Raw genomic sequence first — 22,824 nt, forward strand, 5'->3', positions numbered from 1 at the left:
TCCCCCAGGGTCCTAGGCCACAGTCTAGGGAGAGGGGCGATCCGCCCCACGTGGACAGGAGAGAGCTGGACGGGGGACCCGCGGAGTTCAATACATCTCGAGCCGCGAGGCTCGTCTTCTGTTCCTGCCTGCCCTGCAGCTAACATATAGCCGATCGCAAGCTTTCCCCGATGTCAGCGCTGACGTCGGAGGGAGGGCTTAAGCAAAGCCTGCCCTCGAGAATACTTCCGTTCGGCTATTTGTGCGCGGCAGGGCAGGCAGGAAGCAGAAGACAAGCCTCGCGGCTTGAGCTTCGTTTTGCTGAGAAAGTTGCAAAGATGGGCTGGGAGGCAAACACGGAACACAAAAGGGGGGAGGGAGTGCGTTTTGGACACAAGGCATGAACTTGGGAGAGAGGGAGGGAAAGAGATGCTGAGGTGGGGGAGGGAATGCGTTTTTGGACACAGAAGGCATGGACTTGGGAGAGAGGAAGGGAGGGAAAGAGATGCTGAGGTGGGGGAGGGAATGCATTTTTGGACACAGAAGGCATGGACTTGGGAGAGAGGAAGGGAGGGAAAGAGATGCTGAGGTGGGGGAGGGAATGCGTTTTTGGACACAGAAGGCATGGACTTGGGAGAGAGGAAGGGAGGGAAAGAGATGCTGAGGTGGGGGAGGGAATGCGTTTTTGGACACAGAAGGCATGGACTTGGGAGAGAGGAAGGGAGGGAAAGATGCTGAGGTGGGGGAGGGAATGCGTTTTTGGACACGGAAGAAATGGACTTGGGAGAGAGGAAGGGAGGGAAAGAGATGCTGAGGTGGGGGAGGGAATGCGTTTTTGGACACAGAAGAAATGGACTTGGGAGAGAGGAAGGGAGGGAAAGAGATGCTGAGGTGGGGGAGGGAATGAGTGTTTGGACACAAGGCATGGACTTTGGAGAGAGGAAGGGAGGGAAAGAGATGGTTGTGTACACGGGGAATAGAAGAAAGGAGAATTTTTGGTCATAGGGAGGGAGTGAGGTACAGATAGTGGCATACCAGGGTGGGGGGCTGTCTGCCCCACCCCGGGTTTACGTCCCAAGGGGGTGCACAGCTGGCCACCCTCCAGTGTTGTCCCTAGGCCGGCAAACTGCGGCTCTTTAGCCACTTGAGTGCCACCGCCGCCATCGGGAACAGGCCGGCGCCAAGTTCTCCCTGCTTTTCCCTGTGGGGCCGGCCAACTCTCGCCACTCGCGTCAATTCTGACGTCGGAGAGGATGTTCTGGGCCAGCCAATCGCTGCCTGGCTGGCCTAGAACGTCCTCTCCGACGTTAGAATTGACGACGGGTGGCGAGAGTTGGTCGGCCCCGCAGGGAAGAGAAGCAGGGAGAACTTGGCGCCGGCCTGTTCCCGATGGCGGCGGTGGCACTCAAGTGAATTACTTTATATATAGTCAATATAGGCACAGAGTTAAATTTTTTAACATTTTCTAATGGTGGTGTGCCTCGTGATTTTTTTCATGAAACAAGTGTGCCTTTGCCCAAAAAAGGTTGAAAAACACTGCTCTAGATCATCTATTATTTTATTGTCCGTTTATTAATAATTTTTGGAAATTGATCTGGGGTCAAATAAATTGTATGTTAGAGAATGCTGTGGCCCTATCATATGACACAGTTTTGTTTGGAATGTCTATGAGGGCCAAAAGTCAAATTTCATCGAATAATAATAAACTGTTAATGATTTTAACAGGAGTTGCCATCCAACATATAACACATAATTGGAAAGACTATAGGGGATTGAATTATTGTTTTTGGTGGAGTTCGGTCTGTTAAATGTATGAAATGAAAAAAACATTGGCAACTAAGAGAGGTTATTATAAGAAATTTTAAGTGGTGTGGGGACCATTAATTGAGTATTATAATAAATAATTGTATTTATCCCCATTAAATATGTATAGAGGGAAGGGGGATGAGTGGGTTTTATGACATTACTAGTGTTTAAGCCCGTTACATTAACGGGTGCTAGAATATATGGCTGTCTATCTTTCTTTATTTATGTCTCTCTCCCTGCTCCTGTCTCTTTCTTCCTTTCTTTCTGTCTCTCTCCCTCCTGCAATTTTTCTCTCTCTCTCCCTGGCACCCTTTGTCTGTCTGTCTTTCTTTCTGTTTCTCTTTGGTCCCCTGTCTGTCTTTATTTCTGTCTGTCTCTCTCCCTAGCCTCCTTTGTCTGTCTGTATTTCTTTCTGTGTCTCCCCCCCCCACCCCACTTTCCTTTGCAGAAGCAGCAGCGGTATTTTCCTTCCCCTCCAGATCCCTGTGAAGTAGTAGCAGCATTTCCCCCCCACCCCCCATTCCCTTTTCTTCCCCCCCACCACTTTCCTTTGCAGAAGCAGCAGCGGTATTTCTCTTCTCCTCCAGGTCCTTGCTGAAGCAGTAGCAGCATTTTCCCCCACCCCCCATTCCCTTCTCTCCCCCCCCACTTTCTTTTGCAGAAGCAGCTATGATATTTCCCTTCCCCTCCAGATCCCTGAGAAGTAGTAGCAGCATTTTCCCCCACCCACCCCCCATTCCCTTCTCTCGCACACCACCACTTTCCTTTGCATAAGCAGCAGCGGTATTTCCCTTCCCCTCCAGGTCCCTGCTGAGTAGAAGCATTTTCCCCCACCCCCCATTCCCTTCTCTTACTGTGAGCTGCCCTGCTCCGTTCGGCCCCTCCCCCTTCCCTTCCTGCGTGCTGGCCTGCTGCTGCTGAAGGTTTTTTTCGGCGACTCCTCCTGTTAAAATTCTAATCCTATTAAAACTCCCCCCCCTTCCCGCAACCGCTCCTGTTCAAAGCGGCCTGCTGAGGTTCGCGGCCGGCTGTAACGAACCTCGCAGGCCGCTCTCCAACTCGGTAGCATGTTCCCTCTGACGCGATCGCGTCAGAGGGAACGTGCTACCATGTGGAGAGCGGCCTGCGAGGTTCGTTACAGCCAGCCGCGAACCTCAGCAGGCCGCTTTGAACAGGAGCGGTAGCGGTTGTTGCGGGAAGGGGGGGAGTTGGCGACGTGCAGGCCCTATGAATAGGAGCGGCAGCGGCGGCAGGACCATGAGCCTTCCTCCCACCATCCGCCGCTCCTGTCGTCCGATTCACCTAACTGGCGCATAAGCCTCAAGTCACGGACATAGCACAGGAGATGAGGTCCCCACAGGAGATGAGCCGGCCCTGCTTGCGGCCAAGGTAGGTGCTGGGAAGAAGGCTGGGGACTCACGCATGCGCACTCATGCGGCCACGGAACTACAGATCATGGAAGCACATAAATAGGAGTGCGCATGCGCGAGTTAACCTTTTATTATATAGATGAGGGGTAATATATGAAAAGGGAGGGAGGGGAGATAGTCTATGGTATAAAATGATTGTAGAGTTTCAAGTGAAGAATGTACAGTATGACTTGATTTCTTTTACACTTGATTGTATAATGTAAAAATGAATAAAGATATTTAAAAAAAAAAATTTTTTATCAACACAACTAATATACTACTTTATCCTGAAGCAAAAAAAAAAAGAAATAGAATTCTTTTCCTACCTTTGTTACCTGGTTTCTGCTTTCCTCATGTTCTCATTCAGTTCCTTCCATCCACTGTCTCTCTTCCTTCTGCGTCTTCCATTTGCTCTGTTACTGTGCCTCTCCCTTTCTCCCCCCTTCCAAATTGGTCTGGCACCCATCTTCTTCCCTCCGCTCCCCCCATAATCTGGCATCTCTGTCTTCTTCCCTGCCAGCGTCTTCTCCCCACTCTCTCTTCCCCATTTCCTTTCAGCGTCCTTCTCCCCCTCCATCTTCCCCATGTCCTGTCAGCGTCCTTCTCCCCCCTCTGTCTTCCCCATGTCCTTTCAGTGTCCTTCTCCCCCCTCTGTCTTCCCCATGTCCTTTCAGCATCCTTCTCCACCCCCCGTCTTCCCCATGGCCTTTCAGCGTCCTTCTCCACCCCCCCCCCCCGTCTTCCCCATGGCCTTTCAGCGTCCTTCTCCACCCCCCCCCGTCTTCCCCATGTCCTTTCAGCGTCCTTCTCCACCCCCCCCGTGTTCCCCATGTCCTTTCAGCGTCCTTCTCCACCCCTTTGTCTTCCCCATGTGCTTTCAGCGTCCTCCCCCCCCCCCGTCTTCCTCATGTCCTGTCAGGGTCCTTCTCCCCCTTCTGTCTTCCACAAATGATTTCAGTGTCCTTCCCCTCCTCCCCCCGTCTTCCCCATGGCCTTTCAGCATCCTTCTCCACCCCTTTGTCTTCCCCAGTGCTTTCAATGTCCTTCTCCCCCCTCCTTCTCTCCCGCCCCGGGTGCAGCACAGCTGGCCAGGTCCCCTTACTTTTGTGCCGACAACAGCCCCGGTCTGACAAACCTCCCTGCCCTTAACCGCGAATCTAAATTTCCTTCTTACAGCTGCTGTAAGAAGGTAATTTAGATTCGCGGTTAAGGGCAGGGAGGTTTGTCGGACCAGGGCTGTTGTCGGTCGGTCGGGAAAGCGCCACAAAAGTAAGGGGACCTGGCCGGCTGTGCTGCACCCAGGGCGGGGCGGACCGCCCCCTCCCTTGGTAGCCACTCGAGCCGCAAGGCTACTCCTCCTTACCTACCCTGCCTGCAGCACAGAGCCGAACGGAAGTCTTCCCGACGTCAGCGATGACGTCAGGAAGACTTCCGTTCGGCTCTGTGCTGCAAGCAGAGCAGGTAGGGAGAAAAGCCGCGTGACTTAGTACATCCAGCCCCGCAGGAACCCCGCGACCCTCGGAGGCGTCCCCAAGGGATCCCCGTGACCCTAGAGGGCGTCCCCATGGGATCCCCGTGACCCGAAGGGGGAACCCGCGGGATGTCCGCGGGTCCCGCGGGATTCCTGTCGTCCCCGTTCCCGTGCAGCTCTCTACTCTAGAGTCCTTCAGAAGATCATCAAGGACTCCGTGCATCTTATCATGATTGTTCCTCGATGGCCCAGATAAATATGGTTCCCACTGCTTATGGACCTTCTCGAAGTTCCGCCCATTCCTCTCTTCTCATTCAACAGAATGGGCAGATTCTTCATCCCAATCTGACAAGGTTCCACTTAACTGTGTGGAAATTGAAAGGAGAATCCTGGATGAAGTTCTCATCTCCCAGCCAGTAAAAGAGATACTTCTTGCAGTCAGGAGAGCCTCCACTATGACATCATATCATTCTAAGTGGACATGTTTTTCTCAGTGGGCATCAATGGGCATCTTCTCATCATCAGAACCTACTCATATATCCAATTGTGCACATCTTGACTTACCTCCTTCATCTATCGGATTAAAGCCTCAAAACTGTGGGCATTCATCTAGCAGCAATATCTGCCTATCATATACCAATAGATGGGATGTCGGTCTGTTGACAACCCTTAATCTCACGCTTCCTCAGAGGCCTCACCAATTTACGGCCTTGATTTTGTGATCTTCCTCCATCTTGGTATCTCAAAATGGTCTTGGACCAACTCATGACCAACCCCTTTGAGCTGCTGGGCAATGCCTCTATTACATTTCTCACATGGAAAACATTATTTTTAACAGCCATTATATCAGCGCATAGTCAGTGAACTCCAGGTACTGGTAACTTACTATCCTTATACTCAATTCTTTCCTAATCATGTATAACATCACGTATCCGAAGTTCCTACCACAGGTGATGTCAGATTTCCACTGCAATCAAAACATAATCGTACCATCTTTCTTTCCTCCTCTGGATACTTCTCAAGCTGCAGAAGAGCACTCCTGTTTTATCTCTGAGTCATTGCAGCTGTCTGTCATACCAATCAGCTTTTTGTCATGTTCAGCCTGGCCAATCAGGGACAACCATCATCTAAATGGACTATATCCATGTAGATTTCCCATTGTATTGACTTCTGCTACACCAAAGCAAATCAACTACAGTTTGGCAAGATCGGCGCCCACAGATTGCACACTAGTTTCAAGTTTTTTCAAGTTTTATTAGGATTTTATATACCACCTATCAAGGTTATCTAAGCGGTTTTACAATCAGGTACTCAAGCATTTTCCCTATCTGTCCCGGTGGGCTCACAATCTATCCAACGTACCTGGGGCTATGGAGGATTAAGTGACTTGCCCAGGATCACAAGGAGCAGCGCGGGGTTTGAACCCACAACCCCAGGGTGCTGAGGCTGTAGCTTCAACCACTGCGCCACACACACTACAATTTCTTCAGTATCAAACTTCAGATCCATTCCTTATGTTCTTATGTTCCTATGCAAGATATCTGCAAGGCTGCAACCTGGTTCTCAAGCCATACTTTTGCAAAGCGTTATTGTTTGGACTAAAGCACAGGACACTTATTTTGGTCAATCTGTCATACGCAATTTGTTTGCTCCTTAACCTATCGCCACTGTCCTTAATACATCTTCTAACTTGAGATTCACCAATAAGTGTGCCTATATCTCCTCTGCGTGTCTCTGGAGAAAGTGAAGTTGCTTAACTGTAATGGGGGTTCTCTGTAGACAGCAGGGGAATGCAGTCGCACTTGCCTGCCATCCCCACAAAGATTTTCCATCTACTGTATATTCCTTCATCAGCTAGAGACAAAACTGGCCAAGGCAAGGGGAGGAGCCTTGGATGGTGAGAGAACCAGCACATGCTCAGCAAGCCAAAAGCTTAAGAGCACCGACACAGAGGATCAGTCTAGGACAGGGATCTCAAAGTCCCTCCTTGAGGGCCGCAATCCAGTCAGGTTTTCAGGATTTCCCCAATGAATATGCATTGAAAGCAGTGCATGCACATAGATCTCATGCATATTCATTGGGGAAATCCTGAAAACCCGACTGGATTGCGGCCCTCATGGAGGAACTTTGAGACCCCTGGTCTAGGACTTCACCAATAAGTGTGGCTGCATTCCCATGCTGTCTGTGGAGAACCTCCATTACTTGTAAGCAACTTTGCTTTCACATCATATTTCTCAGTAAGAGGTTAAGTTAATTTACTTGTTGCTGCTAAAGTATCAGTGTAAAGCTGTTAAAAAGTTGGTAATTTAATCTTGTAAAGTCAATAGGCTTTTGGTAAATTTGTATTTCTTGTGTGTCATTATCTCAACTCTAGCCTGTGAGCTATACAGTTCTTGATCATCTCTTCTCTGTAGGAGTATCACAATATTATTAAAAGCATACCTACTAGTAAATTTCAATATTTTTTTTGCAATATTATGTTCCCCTGATCAACACAGAAAGGACATAATATATCCACCCTGCGAGAACATCCAAGTACATAAAAGAAGGGCAGATGAGATGTCGGGTCAGTAAACAACAAATAGTCTCTGTTTGTATCAAAATCAGTCTTTATTCTGTAAATCCTTTATTGATATTTTATTGATCCTTTTGCTGTTTACTGATCTGACATCTCATTTGCCCTTCTTTTACATACTTGTTCCCATGATCAAGACTGTTACCAAAGAAAAAATGATGTAGCTTTGTTGTTAAGTATCTATATTTTTTGTGCTTATGATTTTGAAAGAGCCATCTTTTTCTTTTGATGGAAGAGAGAGATACAATTTGATAAATTTCATTAAGGTCACAGATTTTAGCAGCATGTACTACTATAGTAGATAACTTAATCCACTTTTTCATGTGACAATCTTTAGCTTGTATCTTGGTTTTTCACAGCATCCTTTCTGCTGACTCTTTATTCCTCCGTAAAGGTAGTCCTTGAATATCAATGTTTCATATTTGACATATCATATGCATGTTTGACTGATGTTAAACTCCCTTCTTTTTTTTTTTTTTTAACATATGAAATGATGTAAAAATTGCATTGTCTACGTAAGATTCCTACCCTGAAGTAGATTTTCCATTATATTCATCATAAAATCAATAAGGTTTTTTGCATGATACTAAATACTGGAGCCTCAAATTGTAAAAAAAAATTCCCCTTTTTCCTCCTTACCCATTAATCTTGCCTTGTGCTGCCTGCATGAAGCATGCTGTCTTTCAGCTAGGTAGCATGAAAAGCTGGTAAAGATCACATGATGGACCTCTGCATTGTTGAGCATTTCATCTTTTACAGAATTTGTTCTCTCTGAACTATCTGTTCTAGTGGAAAACAGAAAGGGAAATAAAGTGTGAGCTGTACTGTAAACAGATATTAGACCTTCAACATAGTATAATGATTCTTCCTTATAAGAAAGCCCTTTGATCTGTATGATCAAATAAAGATTGTGAAGACAGAGTGCTATACTTCCGAAAATATGTTTTTCTTAAATTTTTACCCATGAAATCCCCATGTGGGTCAGCTCAGTGGCAATGCTGTGTGTTACCATGCAATGTGTTGCGTTGGATTTCTTAGGCTAGACCTCTGCTTTCCCACTCCTTTCTCAGATGGGGACACTGCAGAGGAGTACAGTCAAACCTCGGTTTGCGAGTAACGCGGTTTTAACTCGCAAACTGAGCATTGACTCGATAAGCGAGCATGTCACCCCACCCCAGGAACCGGCTTCTCTCCCCCGCGTCCCACCCCCAAACCCTTACCTCCAGCGGACACCGGCACGCATCAACCCACAGGACATACGTGTGCCGGTGCTGAAAGAGCCTGCCACTGATGCTCTATGCTGGGCTGCTGCAGGGCCTTGAGCATCTCGGAGAGGGTGGGAGCCAGAAGCCCAGCATAGAGCATCAGCGGCAAGTCCTGCCTGAAGACACCCAGCTCATCTTCATGTGACTCGCTGTGGTTGCCTCGGACAAAGGTAATGTTCAGGTTGGCGATCCACATGGCGCCTGTCAAGCCCACACTCAACAGGACGAAGACGTTTAGCACAAACAACAGCAGCCGCCCTGCCATCTGGCTTGTTCTGCTGCCAGGGTGTCGAGGAGAGAACGCTGTGTGCCTGAGCTTGGGTGCAGCCATTAGTCTGTATGAGACGGGGAGAATCACAATGCGCTGCGCATGTGCACCCTCTCTTCCTCTGCACTGTCTCTTCGTACCTTGCCAGGTGTTGCTGGAGGTAAGGGTTTGGGGGTGGACTGCGGGGAGAGAGAAGCCGGTTCCCGGGGTGGGGTGGTAGCAAGCAGCGCCAGTGGCCTTAGGAGGGGGTCCATTTTTGGGATGTGGAACAAATCCGAGTTTCTCTTACTTCCTATGGGGAAACTCGCTTTGATATATGAGCACTTTGGTTTACGAGCATGCTTCTATAACGAATTATGCTCGCAAACCAAAGTACCACTGTATTTACAGCAAGTGTGTCCAACGTTGGTCTTCAAGGGCTGCAACCCAGTTAGATTTTCAGGATTCCCCCAATGAATATGCATGAGATTTATTTGCACGGACAACCTCTGTTGTGTGCAAATAGATTTCATGCACGTTCTTTCTGGAAATCCTGGAAACCCTGGTTGGGTGAGAGCCGTGTTTGGATACTCTTGATTCACAGCCTCTGAAAATAGGAAATCCCATATGGTAACCAGCCTTTATCCCATTTACCATATTCTGGAGGGAGATAAAATATGTGGCATTAAGCTAAGTATTCTCAGTGGAATGATTGGGTTTAGTGATTTGTGGGGGGAGATATATAAAAATTAAGGGAAGAACCCACTTGTGATTGGGACAGTGAGGTGGATACTTACAAATTGAACCTGCTAACATGTAGCTCCTGATTTTTGAACAGTATAGCTACAAGTTTGTAGATTTGTTTTTAAAATTATAAAGTGTATTTTGATATTTTAAATTTGTTCTGCTTATCTGCTTTTTGAAAGGAGGCATAGAAATATGTTAGATAAGTAGTTGCAAAGGAAGACTGGATACCATTGTTCAGTGGAGATTAGCTCCAGTTGCACTGAAAATGCAAAGTAACAGAGTGAATCTGCTGAGTTGTTAACAACAACAAAATGGTCAGTGTAGTTAAACAGTATGATTTTTAAGATCCAAATTAATGAATACAGTGTAAAATATTTCTCAAGAAAAGATAAAAATATAGCATATATAAACAATTTTTAAATGTTTATTTTAATGTTTATAAACATGTATAAATTGGTAACTGTGTTTACTATCCAATTGACACATTTTAATAACCTTTTAGCAATTTGAAAAGTCCTTCATGTGATCATTTGTGGTAGGTGTTTCAGTTTTTTCGTGTGTTCATCCAAAGTATTGTTATGAAAATGCTCTTGAACAATTTTCTAATAGTTTGCATTCTAGTGTGTATTAATTTGTGGGTAAAAAACAATATTTTGTTGGTTTAGCTAAAACAGAAGACTCTGGAGTTAACACGTGCATGCCAGAAGCAGTACGACCTGGAACAGGAACTGGCCTTCTATAAGATTGATGCCAAGTTTGAGCCTCTGGGTTATTATCCATCAGAGGTAATAGGCTTCCGGATTTCTTTTATCTGTTCATTCATTGCTGTGGTTCTTGTGAAAGTGAAAGGACTGCCTCGCTGCACCTTTAAGAGAATAGGTTTAACTATTTGTTATTTCTATCAACACCTCTTACATGTGAAAATAATTACCTTAAGTTTAGTGGCATTCTGAAATAGTCCTAACAGTTTATAAGCCGCCTTGCCTTTCTTTGGAAAGTGACATGAAAAATTTTGGAAAGTGACATGAAAAATTATTTTAAGTTGCTATGTTTTTGTCTAATTCACCTAATAACTTTTGTTTAGTATCATCTACATCACTTTTATCAGGATATATCAGGGATGTTTTGGGGGAATGATTCATGCATGTTTGTGTCCCTGGAAGTATGTGTCCCTTAGTATAGTATGTAGATGCAGCACAAGGACCCACTGTATTAATATCCTCTGCTGCCAAGTCTTATTTGGAAAAGAATATTATCATGACAAATAAAAATTAAAGGCCTTAATTGTTAGCATAACAATATGGCAAAGAAGCTGTTTTTGGATGTAGCTTTATTTAATAGAAATACATATAAAGGCATTGAAGGCAGATAAAGACCATATGGCCTATCCAGTATGCCCATCCATGCCATCTGCTATCCCTTCATCTTCCTTAGGTTTAGGGTGCCAAAATATCTCTCCATATTCTCCATCTCTCCATATTCTCCATACATCTCTCTATATTCTCCCATAGTCTATCCCATCTAATCATATCACTTCACTTTTTGTTTTAAGTTGGTTTGGGGATTGGCCCCTACCTACCTGTTATCTCATTTCGTGCTATATAACCCCGTGAGGGTAACCAGGAATTGTAACTTATTTGCATATCCAAAGATTTTAGGTTGTAAAGTTAGGCCCTTTTTAGACAGAATGTTAGCATTTCAAGCAAGTAAACAACAGTCCTTGTTGGGTAACTATATCAGCGGAGTTATGTTATCTTATGGCGCCTTCCGAAAAGAAATTAAGACAGTGTTATTTAAGAAATTTATCTTGTAAGTGTGTTCCCTCTAAGCTGAGCAGGAGTCCTCCACCCACAGTCTCACCAATAGAGGGTGCTGTTTTACTGTCACATTTTTCAATTGTGAGGGACAGGCAAGTTCTGCAGGACTCCAGGGAACATACCTGTCCTTAGCGACTGAAAATATTCCACCCCCTAGTGGTAGCAATGCAGCTGGAGGACACCTGCTCAGCTTAGAGGGAACAGTAAATTTTTATTGTATTTTTAGTTAATATGCTGTATTCTTATTTTAATATTTTGTACTTCGCTGATTGTCCAGTTTTTTTTTTCTTGTGTAAACCACCTAGAATTCTTTTGATTGTGGTGGTATACAAAAATAAAGTTATGTTAGAAACATAGAAACATAGAAAAAAGTGGCAGAAAAGGGCTATAGCCCACCAAGTCTGCCCATTCCAAGTATCCCTCCCCCCTGAGTTTACTCCCTTAAAGATCCCACGTGAGTATCCCATTTTCTCTTAAAATCCGTCACGCTGCTGGCCTCTATCACCTGGAGTGGGAGTCTGTTCCAATGACCCACCACTCTTTCGGTGAAGAAGTACTTCCTGGAGTCGCCATGAAACTTCCCTCCCCTGACTTTCAGCGGATGCCCTCTGGTGGTCGAGGGTCCCATGAGCCAGAAGATATCCTCTTCTGACTCGATGCGTCCCGTGATGTACTTATACGTTTCAATCATATCTCCCCGTTCTCTTCTTTCCTCAAGTGAGTACAGCCGCAATTTCTTTAGTCTTTCTTCATACGTGAGATCCCTGAGCCCCAAGACCATCCTGGTGACCGTTCACTGCACCGATTCGATACTCAGCACGTCCTTTCGGTAGTGTGGTCTCCAAAACTGAACACAGTACTCCAAGTGAGGCCTCACCATGGCTCTGTACAACGGCATCATAACTTCAGGTCTCCTGCTGACAAAACCTCTGCGGATACATCCCATCATTTGTCTTGCCCTGGAGGTAGCCTTCCACTTGATTGGCAACCTTCATGTCCTCACTAATGATCACTCCTAGATCGCATTCCGCCGTGGTCCTAACCAAGGTCTCACCATTTAGTACATAACATGTTATGTTATATGTTATGTAGATATCACTACCGGAAAAGAGACAGCTAAGGGGGAGATATGATTGAAGTCTACAAAATTCAGAGTGCTGTAGAATGGGTAGAACTGGATCCGATTTTTTTTTTCCCTCTGTCAAAATTACAAAGACTAGGGGACACTTGATGAAGTTACAGGGAGATACTTTTAAAACCAATAGGAGGAAATATTTTTTTCACTCAGAGAACAGTTTAAGTTCTGGAACGTATTGCCAGAGGATGTGGTAAGAGAGGTTAACATAGCTGACTCAAAAAAAGGTTTGGACAAGTTCCTGCAGGAAAAGCTATTGACAGACATGGGGGAAGCCACCTCTTGCCCTGGATCGGTAGCATGGAATATTGCTATTATTTGGGTTTTTGCAGGGTACTTGTAATTTATATTGGCAACTATGAAGATGAGATACTGTGCTAGATGGACCATTGGTCTGACCCAGTAAGGCTGTTCTTATGTTCTTCTTCCACTGGGAGGGATGACAGGAAAGGGAAGCACTTGCAAATCAAAGAGTAGTGAGTCTAGCCCATCTTAATAGTTTAGTCACTCGTGCTTTCAAAGATGTGACCAGTCCACAGTCTGAATCAGATTATGAATGAGAATTGATCCCATATTTGACATGCAGTAAATACATTACTATATAATCAAATAAGAGACCATTGCCATTCTTGAGTGAGTCTGAATGACAATTGGATTTCTGGGGATCCCAAGTCTGTGTTTAGCTCATTATTTAATTTTAGGTTAATTCTATACAGATAGAGAATTAACCTAAAATTAAATAATGAGCTAAACACTGACTTGGGATATATACCAGACTTGAGATATATATACCATGTTTCCCCAAAGATAAGACAGTGTCTTATATTAATTTTGGGCCCAAAAATTTTCAGGGTAGGGAATATTTTTCTCATGTACATGATCATCTCTCCCTTCCTCTCCTTCACCCCAATTCTTTCCTTTCTCTCCCCCCCATCTGCAGCATCTTTCCTCCCATCTCACCCATCCCCTTGTGCCTTCCCTCTGCGGCATCTTTCTATCCCTCCCTCCCTCCCACCCCCTGTGCATCAGAACCCTTGCCCAGCTTCTATCCTTCCCTCCCTCCATCCCTTCCATCCCTCGTGCAGCAGAACCCTTGCCCAGCTTCTATCCTTCCCTCCCTCCTATCCCTTATGCAGCAGAACCCTTGCCCAGCTTCTATGCTTCCCTCCCATCCCCCGTGCAGCAGAAACCTTGCCCAGCTTCCCTCCCTCCCATCCCCTGTGCAGCAGAACCCTTGCCCAGCTTTCATCCTTCCTTCCCTCCCTCCCATCCCCTGTGCAGCAGAACCCTTGCCCAGCTTCCATTCCTCCCTCCCTCTCTCCCATCCCTCGTGCAGCAGAACTCTTGCCCAGCTTCCATCCTTACCTCTCATCCTTCGTGCAGCAAAACCCTTGCCCAACTTCCATCCTTCCCTCCCTCCTTCTCATCCCTCGTGCAGCAGAACCCTTCCCCAGCTTTAATCCTTCCCTCCCTCATGCAGCAGAACCCTTGCCCAGCTTCCATCCTTCCCTCTCTCTCATCCCTCGTGCAGCAGAACCCTTGCCCAGTTTCCATCCTTCCCTCCCTCGTGCAGCAGAACCCTTGCCCAGCTTCCATCCTTCCCTCCCTCCCTCTCATCCCTCGTGCAACAGAACCCTTACCCAGCTTCCATCCTTCCCTCCCTCCCTCTTATCCCTTGTGCAGCAGAACCCTTGCCCATCTTCCATCCTTCCCTCCCTCCCTCTCATCCCTCGTGCAGCAGAACCCTTGCCCAGCTTCCATCCTTCCCTCCCTCCCTCTCATCCCTTGTGCAGTAGAACCCTTGCCCAGCTTCCATCATTCCCTCCCTCCCTCTCATCCCTCATGCAGCAGAGCCCTTGAGCACCCATTCCCGCCATGCAGCTGAACCCCCACTGACCCTCCATCCCTTCCATCCCTCGTGCAGCAGAACCCTTGCCCAGCTTCTATCCTTCCCTCCCTCCTATCCCTTATGCAGCAGAACCCTTGCCCAGCTTCTATGCTTCCCTCCCATCCCCCGTGCAGCAGAAACCTTGCCCAGCTTCCCTCCCTCCCATCCCCTGTGCAGCAGAACCCTTGCCCAGCTTTCATCCTTCCTTCCCTCCCTCCCATCCCCTGTGCAGCAGAACCCTTGCCCAGCTTCCATTCCTCCCTCCCTCTCTCCCATCCCTCGTGCAGCAGAACTCTTGCCCAGCTTCCATCCTTACCTCTCATCCTTCGTGCAGCAAAACCCTTGCCCAACTTCCATCCTTCCCTCCCTCCTTCTCATCCCTCGTGCAGCAGAACCCTTCCCCAGCTTTAATCCTTCCCTCCCTCATGCAGCAGAACCCTTGCCCAGCTTCCATCCTTCCCTCTCTCTCATCCCTCGTGCAGCAGAACCCTTGCCCAGTTTCCATCCTTCCCTCCCTCGTGCAGCAGAACCCTTGCCCAGCTTCCATCCTTCCCTCCCTCCCTCTCATCCCTCGTGCAACAGAACCCTTACCCAGCTTCCATCCTTCCCTCCCTCCCTCTTATCCCTTGTGCAGCAGAACCCTTACCCAGCTTCCATCCTTCCCTCCCTCCCTCTTATCCCTTGTGCAGCAGAACCCTTGCCCATCTTCCATCCTTCCCTCCCTCCCTCTCATCCCTTGTGCAGTAGAACCCTTGCCCAGCTTCCATCATTCCCTCCCTCCCTCTCATCCCTCATGCAGCAGAGCCCTTGAGCACCCATTCCCGCCATGCAGCTGAACCCCCACTGACCCTCCATCCTTCCTTCCCTCTCATCCAAACCCCGCCGACCGCGATCCCTACATACCTCCTTCCAGAACAGCGTCGGACAGTTAGCACTCTAAACAGGCTGCTTCTCGTTGGGGCCTTCTGTGCTGACCTCATTGTGAGATCATCAAGGTGCACCTGTAAGGTAGAATGCCACAATGAAAATATGTGCTGGGATTTGAACCCACAACATCTGGAAGATGAGCACAGGGCTACAGCTGCTTCCTTTCAGTTATGGGGGTTCCTAACATGAGACCATAGTGATCCTAGCTATATGAAGGTGAAAATACATGACAAGATCATAGCTTAGCAGATCCCTAAGCTATGAGATGTGAGAAAGAAAGACATTAGTGGAAGCTGCTGTGGCTAAATGGGTAGTAGCCCTGTTTCAAATTCCAGCACATATTTTAATTGTGGCATTCTACCTTGCAGGTGCACCTTAATGATCTCATATTGAGGTTAGCATTGTGCAGCTGCACATCTCCATTTGCAATGAAGTAGAAGCTAAGGTCTATATGTGTTTTTTCTGTTTTTAAGCTTTTGCAAATGAAGTTATATATGCAATCTATATATATTTCTTTGCTTTCAGGAATGAGCTGATTGGAGCACTGTTTAGTCAAAAAAAAAGGTAGCTTTTAGCAAGAAACATAAAGCTGTGTTTTTCATGTGCTGTGCTTCAGTTAATGGATCATTTACTCTAATTAGCAAATATCATTGTTGTTTGTCCACAAAAATGGAAGGTTTTGCATGCAATATATCTGTTTTGATGTGCCCTGTTTATGTGGTGCCTTATTAAATGTATTTTGAGATTAATAAAGCAAAAATAAAAACCCAGAGAGCTGTTTAGCAGATCGCATTAAGAACGTCCAAACTATGCCTAAGTTCCATCCATTAAACTCAGGTCTATCTGAGCCCAAATTATGCTGAAAAGTAGACTTGGTTTTTATTCGCCTACAATGTAGGCATAAAATGGATGTCCTAGGTCGCTCAGCATTATGCAAATGAATCAAAGGATGCCCATACTGAAGCCTCACCCAGACCATGCCTATTCCGTTAGGCGTGAGTTTTCCCAGTGGGCGACCATGAAATTGTGGAGGTGCCTACAAAGTGACGTCCACATCCTTTGGACGTCCATGTGCCAATTATCGCTTGTTAAGACCCTTAAATGGCTCATTAACCACTTAGTTTGGATGCCTAAGTCCCACTCAGCATTAGGCGGGACTTAGGTCCTGATTCTATAAAGGTCGCCTAAGTACCTATAAATAGGTGCACAGCTGTAGAATTATCCCTAACTGTGAGAGTAGACCTACTTAGACCATAAACATGCTGAATATTTTGTTGTTGCAGGGTGTGGAATTGGATGATGTACCAAGTGAAAGCCCTTACATTGGAAAGGCCAGATACAAAAGGAATGAATATGCTGTTGAAAATTTTATGGCTACTAAAGCACAACCAATTCATATTGGGAAAGTAGAGCTAGATGGACAAGATCAGAATAAAAATGAATTTATTCAAAAAACAATTCATCAAGCACTTGACATACAATTGGAGGACAAAGACAAAAATATTCAAGCAGGTAGCTATAAGAACAAGTCCTGTTGGAGTTTATTTTCAGCTTACCACCTTCAGACTTTTGGAGTTTTCCAGTTATTTCCTATAGGAAAGGAAAAATTAATTGGATTGAGTAAGATTAAAATTATTATATAATATACTCTATAATAATTTTTTATATAATACTCTATAACAGGGGTGCCCAATAGGTCGATCGTGATCGACCGGTAGCTCGCCAAGGCAAAGTGAGTCGATCATCCAGGACTCCCTTTGCCTTGGCGATCTATCAGGCCGATCAATCTTCCTCTCCTTGACGTCAATTCTGCCGTCGGAGAGGAAGTTCGGGCCAGCCAATCGCTGCCTGGCTGGGCGGAACTTCCTCTCCGACGGCAGAATTGACATCGGGGAGAGGAAGATTGATCGGCCCGAAGCAGAGAGAGCATGGGGTGGTGTCGGCGTCGGCTTTGGGGCCTGTTATCCATTGGTGGCGTTTGGGTCCTGTTCCCCGATGGCAGCGGCAGTGGCAGTGGCTTGGGGAAGGGCAGGGAGAAAGAAAGAAAGGGGTGCAGGCAGGGAGACAGAAGGAAAGAAGAGAAACAGGAAAAAAAGAAAGGGGGCATGAAGAGAGAAAGAAAGAAAGGGCAAGAAGAGAGGAAGAAAAAGTTGGAGGGAATGAGGTTTGGAGGAGAGGAAGCATACAGGCTGAAAGAAAGATTGGATGCACAGTCAGAAGAAGAAAGTGCAACCAGAGACTCATGAAATCACCAGACAAGGTAGGAAAAATGATTTTATTTTAAATGTAGTGATCAAAATATGTCTGAATTTATATCTGCTGTCTATATTTTACAATATGGTCCCCTTTTACTAAACCGCAATAGTGGTTTTTAGTGCAGGGAACCTATGAGTGTCGAGAGCAGCGCTGGGCATTCAGCGCAGCTCCCTGCACTAAAAAATGCTATTGTGGTTTAGTAAAAAGGGAGGGGGTGGGTATTTGTCTATTTTTGTATGGTTGTTACTGAGGTGCATTGAGTCATCTGCTTTGACCTCTTTGAAAAACCCCCGGAATAGGAATGATAATTAACAATTCTATGCATACAGTGTGCGTTGTGTTTTTTTTAAATTTTATTATTGGTAGATCATTTTGACTTGGTCATTTTAAAAGTAGCTCACGAATCAAAAAAGTGTGGGCGCACCCCTGCTCTATAATATAAAATATATAATACTCTAAATATAAAATATATAATACTCTATAATTAATTTTTTTAATGCCTCTCAATCTGTATGTAAATTAATGTACGTGCTTGTTCACATATAACTTTTTGCCTGACCTGAGCACAGCCATTTCTGGGTTTGCATTTGGGGAGGGATCAGCATTTGCATGCATAATTTATTAAATATGCCTGCATATATGTAAATTACTTACAAATCCCACCCCACCTTTACAAAACTGTAGTGCAGTTTATAGTGCCGACTGCAGTGGTAACAGAATTCCTATGAGTGGCGGAACTGTTATCGCCATGGCCAGCACTAAAAACCATGCTATGGTTTTGTAAAAAAGGAGGGGAGGGGGTTAGGGAGGTCTATGTGTGCCAAAGATAAGTAGTAAAAATACATTTTCTGCTATAACTTTTTTTTCAAATTAAAATATGTGCATAGTTTTGAAAATTTTCCAGTGCCTATACAGGAAGAAGCATGTATAGACTGTTTATAAATGTGTGCAGTTATAAAATTATCCTTACAATGTTTTCAATCATGTTCTCTCAGCACAAGAGAAATTAACAGAACTTCAGAGAGAAATAGTAACTGCTGAGCAGCAAGTTTTAAGAGTAACAGAAGAGCTCAAGGAATTGGAGGATGCGGTGGCTCAGAAAAAGGTATGGAAAGATCCAGCTAACAGTAAATTAGGTTATCCCTTTGTGAAATAAGCTTCAATGAATTTTACAACTGTTGCTGTTTAGGAAGAGGTTCAAAGCTCATCTTTTAAGTCTCTGCAGCCCCTTTTATTTGAATCTGAGCTTCTGGTTGTCTGCTGAAAGTCTTTAGTTAGTGGCTCTGTTTAGGGCTCTTTTGGGTACTACTGATGGAGATATTTCTTGTGATTTTTCATGATTTTGTGTTTTTATTGTAATCAACCCTGGGCATTGTTCAAAATATCTTTATTTATTCCATCCTTTTAAGTAGAATAAATACTGTAAACTTAATAAAGTTTGTGCTAAAATTTATAAAAGCTGGGCTTGAGTCTCTTTTGAATTGAGATAAATAGTAGAAGTGATGATGCATTCAACTCATGGATTTGCAGAATTGTTAAGGTGAACCTCTGGCTTAAAACCACATTCATGGAGACCTAAGAGGAATTTTCATGCCAGCAGAATTGTGAGGCCTCTTGTCACTGATTAGCCTAACTATTGATCATAGAAACAGAAAAATAAGGACAGATAAACCATTGGTCTATCCAGGCCACCCATCATCTATATGTCATCTGCTATCCCTTCCTCTCCCTCAGAGATCCTATTTAAGAGTCCCAAGCTTGTTTTGAATTCAGATACAATTTTTATCAACATCATCTCCAGTAGAAGGCTGTTCCTTGAAAGGCTGTTTCTTGAAGGCTGTTCTGTGAAAACGTATTTCCTTAAGTTATTCTGAGTGTCCCCTTTCATCTTCACCCTATGCCCTCTCATTCCAAAGCTTCCTTTCAGTTAAAAGAGACTTGCCTCCTGTTCTTTTATGCCATGGAGGTATTTAAGCATCTTTTTCATATCTTTCTTCTCCTACCATGTCTTACAAAGTATTTGAGCTCTTTTAAGTCTGTCCCCATACACTTTATGACAGAGACCACTGACCAATTATTCCGTAAGCACCTGAAAACTTGGCTTTTCACAAAAATGTAATCCTCTCTTCCCCCCTGTATGCAACCCCATTCTTCTCTTCCTATATTTAAGTTCACGTAAACCTTATTTCGCTTCCTATATTTAAGTTCTTGTAAAATGTGTCGAGATCCACATCTGTGGAGAAGATGCGGTATATAAACTTAAGGTTTAGTTTAGTTTAGTTTAGTAGCCGCCTTCTGGACTAAAATTATCCTCTTTATATATTTTTAAAGACATGGTCTCCAGAATTGTACACAGTACTCTAAATTATGTCTCACCAGAGACTTATACAGAGCCACGGAACACCAGCTTATCTAAGTACAGGAGCATGGAAGCCACGGAATCCAAGATATGCAAGGTGGAGTCCCTTGAAGAGACTATGTGCTGCCTATTACAGCATTCTCTCCTGAATTTGTCATTATGATGTGGAGAACTTATTTGGATGGCCAGGATTTACATGAGGAGGTCTGGCAGCAAATTAGGAGGCACGTGAAGGGGCTTGGGCTTCTAGAACGCACCGGCTCAGTATCGGAGGCTGGTCAGGATCCAGTGGACCTTTTGGACAGAGACTCAGAGAATGAAGGGCTTATCTGTATGCCTTTGCTGTTGCAGAATGAGCCCTCCCTGCTGCGAGAAACAGATTCACAAGCAGGAGTGAGTACGCAAGATATGATGGTAGCCCTCGACCAAGGGGATTACCCAACGGTACACTGGCTGTTCAGGCTCTCAGCTTTTTTAGAGCTCATTACTGACTCTTATGGGAGTTACAGCTGGACTTCCAGCAGGCTCTGTCTGCTCTGCTCTATCCTCAGCATTGTGATAGCTCAGTCCCCTTCTTTTCCCTGATATCATGACGGCAGATAAAGGTCAAATGACCCATGTAGCCTGTCCATCCGCAGTAACCGTTATCTCTTTCTCTGAGAGATCCCACATGCCTTTTCAAGACCCTCTTGAATTCAGACACACTGTCTGTTTCCACCACCTCTTCCGGGAGACTGTTCCACACATCTACCACCCTTTCTATAAAAAAGTATTTCCTCAGATTACTCCGGAGCTTATCACCTCTTAACTTCATCCTATGCCATCTCATTGCAGAGTTTCCTTTCAAATGAAAGCAACTCGACTCATGCACATTTATATTACATAGGTATTTAAATGTCTCTATCATATCTCCCCTCTCCCGCCTTTCCTCCAAAGTATACAGATTGAGATCTTTAAGTCTGTCCCCATATGCCTTATCACGCAAATCACATACCATTTTAGTAGCCTTCTTCTGGACCAACTCCATCCTTTTTATATCTTTTTGAAGGTGCTGCCTCCAGAATTGTACACGATATTCTAAATGAGGTCTCACCAGAGTCGTATACAGAGGCATCAATACCTCCTTTTTCCTACTGGCCATACCTCTTCCTATGCAACCTAGCATCCTTCTAGCTTTCGCTGTCACCTTTTCAACCTGTTTGGCCACCTATAGATCTTCACATAAAATCACATCCAAGTCCCATCGTGCACATAAGTTCTTCACCCCCTAAACCAGGGCTGCCCAAGTCCAGTCCTCGAGATCTACTGGCAGGCCAGATTTTCTGGATATCCACAATGAACATGCATGAGAGAGTTTTGCATATCAAGAAGGCAGTGTAGGTAAATCTCTCTTATGCATATTCATTCTGGATATCCAGAAAACCTGGCCTACCAGTAGATCTCGAGAACTGGACTTGGGCAGCCCTGCCCTAAACTGTACCGTCCCTTGGGTTTTTGCAGCCCAAATGCATGACCTTGCATTTCTTAGCAGTAAATTTTAGCTGATATGATGTTTAAGTTAGAGAATGACACGGTGACTGCTAGCCGCGGGTAATCCGTCGAAATGGGGCCGAAAAAAAAGGGTCACCGCGGGTACGGGGAGAAGGCCATTCACTGCCCTATGGAGTGGTGAATGGCCTTGTCCCCGCAGTTAACTGAGGATCGCGCTGAAGATCGCGCAGTCCAGGAGCTCCCTCCCTCCTTCCTCCCAATCGCGGTCCAGGCTTCTCCCTCCCTCCTTCCCTAATTTAATTTTCTCTTAACAAGAAACTAGAGCCTTGAAGTTGCGTGTGGATGCCAGAAAGTCCTCCTCTTCCTGTTTCTGGTTGCGTTTATTAAAAATTTGATTAATCGCTTATTCAAAATCCTAAGCGATGTACAAAAATTAAAATTACAAATTTCAGGGGAACAGAATAAACAATTTGGACTAACCAGACAGAACATACAAAACAAAAGGGGGGAAGAAATACAATTGTTGATAGTAAGTAAGACAAATAAGGAAAAAAACAACAGGGAGGGTAAAAGCAGAAGACTTAAAATAAGTCAGCAATTAAAATTCGTTAAGGGATCCTAATCTAACTTACTAACAATCAAATGCATCTTTAAAAAGAAAGCATTTTAACTTGCTCTTGAATCTGTCAAGAAGGCACTCTTTCCTTAAATAAATGGGGAGGGACTTCCATGTTTGGAGTACTGTAACAGAGAAGATAAATTGTCAGCGTGTGTTAATGTTGGTCATCTATATATATAAAATCGGAGGTATGTATGTATGTGTGTGTGTATGTGCCGCGATCACGCAAAAACGGCTTGCCCGATTTGAACGAAACTTGGTATGCAGATCCCTCACTACCTGGGGTGATATGTTCTGGGGGTCTCGCGGCCCACCTGCACACGTGGGCGGAGCTACAAACAGAAAATCAGATTTCACCCATTCATGTCAATGGAAAAAATGTAAAAAGCTGCCAACGCAAAAACGGCTTGCCCGATTTGAACGAAACTTGGTATGCAGATCCCTCACTACCTGGGGTGATACGTTCTGGGGGTCTCGCGGCCCACCTGCACATGTGGGCGGAGCTACAAACAGAAAATCAGATTTCACCCATTCATGTCAATGGAAAAAATGTAAAAAGCTGCCAACGCAAAAACGGCTTGCCCGATTTGAACGAAACTTGGTATGCAGATCCCTCACTACCTGGGGTGATATGTTCTGGGGGTCTCGCGGCCCACCTACACACGTGGGCGGAGCTACAAACAGAAAATCAGATTTCACCCATTCATGTCAATGGAAAAAATGTAAAAAGCTGCCAACGCAAAAACGGCTTGCCCGATTTGAACGAAACTTGGTATGCAGATCCCTCACTACCTGGGGTGATATGTTCTGGGGGTCTCGCGGCCCACCTGCAC

At 45.2% G+C, this 22,824-nt stretch overlaps 1 protein-coding gene across 2 annotated transcripts in view; it reads left to right on the top strand.

Moving 5' to 3' along the window:
* CNTRL (centriolin) overlaps window positions 1-22,824 on the top strand; it is a 350,863-nt gene that overhangs the window by 122,509 nt on the left and 205,530 nt on the right. For both annotated transcript variants that reach the window (XM_033961428.1, XM_033961427.1), the window contains exons 8-10: window positions 10,165-10,284; window positions 16,550-16,778; window positions 18,518-18,627. In XM_033961428.1, the coding sequence (XP_033817319.1) occupies window positions 10,165-10,284; window positions 16,550-16,778; window positions 18,518-18,627 (459 nt within the window). The remainder of the gene's footprint in view (window positions 1-10,164; window positions 10,285-16,549; window positions 16,779-18,517; window positions 18,628-22,824) is intronic.

This window comes from Geotrypetes seraphini, chromosome 10 (assembly GCF_902459505.1).
Source record: "Geotrypetes seraphini chromosome 10, aGeoSer1.1, whole genome shotgun sequence".
Classification (NCBI taxonomy): Eukaryota; Metazoa; Chordata; class Amphibia; order Gymnophiona; family Dermophiidae; genus Geotrypetes; species Geotrypetes seraphini.